Source organism: Cebus imitator, unplaced genomic scaffold (genome assembly GCF_001604975.1).
Source record: "Cebus imitator isolate Cc_AM_T3 unplaced genomic scaffold, Cebus_imitator-1.0 Scaffold149, whole genome shotgun sequence".
Classification (NCBI taxonomy): domain Eukaryota; kingdom Metazoa; phylum Chordata; class Mammalia; order Primates; family Cebidae; genus Cebus; species Cebus imitator.
Genome location: NW_016107464.1, coordinates 480,454 through 482,841, shown reverse-complemented (window position 1 = coordinate 482,841; position 2,388 = coordinate 480,454). Strand labels below are relative to the sequence as shown.

General features: G+C 47.6%; 1 protein-coding gene across 2 annotated transcripts in view; it reads left to right on the top strand.

Moving 5' to 3' along the window:
• The window catches only part of DCAF12 (DDB1 and CUL4 associated factor 12), a 49,368-nt gene that overhangs the window by 34,676 nt on the left and 12,304 nt on the right, over nt 1-2,388 (top strand). For both annotated transcript variants that reach the window (XM_017542952.1, XM_017542953.2), the window contains exon 5: nt 1,488-1,681. In XM_017542952.1, the coding sequence (XP_017398441.1) occupies nt 1,488-1,681 (194 nt within the window). The remainder of the gene's footprint in view (nt 1-1,487; nt 1,682-2,388) is intronic.

Genomic DNA, 2,388 nt, shown 5'->3' with positions numbered 1-2,388 from the left:
GGGTTCAGGCAATTCTCCTGCCTCAGCCTCCTGAGTAGCTGGGATTACAGGCACGCGCCACCATGCCCAGCTAATTTTTTGTATTTTTGGTAGAGACGGGGTTTCACCATGTTGACCGGGATGGTCTCGATCTCTTGACCTCGTGATCCACCTGCCTCGGCCTCCCAAAGTGCTGGGATTACAGGCTTGAGCCACCGCGCCCGGCTAACCCCATCTCTTTAAAAAAAAAAAAAAAAGCCAGGCACAGCGGCTCACACCTGTAGTCCCAGCATTTTGGGAGGCCGAGGCAGGCAGACCACTTGAGGTCAGGAGTTCAAGACCAGCCTGGCCAATATGGTGAAACCCTGTCTCTACTAAAAATACAAAAATTAGCCAGGCTTGGTGGTATGTGCCTGTAGTCCCAGGTACTTGGGAGGCTGGGACAGGAGAATCACTTGAACCTGGGAGGTGGAGGATGCAGTGTGCCGAGATCATGACATCACACTTTAGCCTGGGCGTCACACTGAGACTGCATCTCAAAAAATAAATAGATAAAAATAAAAATTTAGCAGGATGCTGTGGCATGTGCCTGTGATCCCAGCCACTTGGGAGGCTGAGGCAGGAGAACACTGGAATCCAGGAGTTGGAGGTTGCAGTGAGCTGAGATGATGCCACTGCACTCCAACCTGGGTGACAGAGTGAGACTCTGTCTCAAAGAAAGAATAGGCCAGGTGTGATGGGCAACATGGTGAAACCCCCTCTCTACTAAAAATAGAAAAAATAATAGTCGAGCATGGTAGCAGGCACCCGTAATCCCAACTACTCAGGAGGGTAAGGCATGGCAATTGCTTGAACCCAGGAGGCAGAGGTTGCAGCGAGCTGAGATTGTGCCACTGCACTCCAGCCTAGTGATGAAGCAAGACTGTCTCAAAAAATAATAATAATAAATTTCAACAACCATGTCAAACTTAAAAGTTATATTTTAATGTCTAGACCTTAGGTGAATCATTCTCTTAGTGTAGCTATTAAAATGTCTACTACTTCGCTTGGCGTGGTGGCTCACACCTGTAATCCCAGCACTTTGGGAGGTCAAGGTGGGTGGATCACTTGAGGTCAGGAGTTCGAGACCAGCCTGGACAACATGGTGAAACCCCATCTCTGCTAAAAATACAAAAATTGGCCAGGCATGGCAGCACATGCCTATAATCCCAGCTACTCGGGAGGCTGAGGCAGGAGAATCACTTGAACCTGGGAGGCAGAGGTTGCAGTGAGCTGAGTTCGTGCCCTCATGTCACTGCACTCCAGCTTGGGTGAATTAGCGAGACCCCCGTCTTAAAAAAAAAAAAAATGCCTACTGCCCTGTGTTTAGGCTGGGCCATCTGGCCAAGCTTCAGTACATATGAGGATGATGCACAAATAGCTAGACTATGAAAGCCCATCTTGGCTTCTGTGGAATTTCCCACAGAGGGGTAGGTATATCTGACATATGTGTACTCCCGGCCCTGCAGGCTCACGTGATGGTTCTATGGGACTCTGGGAGGTGACAGATGATGTTTTGACCAAAAGTGATGCAAGACACAATGTGTCGCGGGTCCCTGTGTATGCACACATCACTCACAAGGCCTTAAAGGACATCCCCAAAGAAGACACAAACCCTGACAACTGCAAGGTTCGGGCTCTGGCCTTCAACAATAAGAACAAGGTATGAACTTGTCTAGGGATCCCTGAAGCCTATTCTTCTTGCTTATGTCTTGGGATATGCACTCCCCTTTCCTTCCCTAGTGCTTGCTACATAATGTGGTTCTGACCCAACAGAGCAGCTCTTAAAGGATGAGGGATGCTGGTAAGGAATTATAACTGAGGCTGTGAAACCCACCCATTCAATTGATCTCTGCAGTATTTCTCTGAGTGGTCTATATTTGTGGGTCAGCCTTGCAGAATTCCCCCAGGGCCACCCCGATTTGACTGTCTCTCATTTGCACATGCCTTTGGCAGTGCTCTATTCTGGGCATGATTTTCATACCTGTTTCTAAAAACAATCACTTTTTTTCTCTTTGGTATTCATTCTTTATTTTTATTTTATTTATTTATTTTTTGAGATGCAGTCTCGCTTTGTTGCCCAGCCTGAGTGCAGTGGTATGATCTCTGCTTGCTGCAACCTCTGCCTCCTGGGTTCAAGTGATTCTTCTGCCTCAGCCTCCCAAGTAGCTGGAATTACAGACAGCTAATTTTATTTATTTATCTATTTTTTGTATTTTTAGTAGAGATGGGGTTTCAACTTGTTGGCCAGGCTGGTCTTGAGCTCCTGACCTCGTGATCCACCTGCCTTGGCCTCCCAAAGTACTGGGATTACAGGCATTAGCCACCGCACCCAGCCAGTATTCATTCTTTTCTGCCTACTTTCCCTTC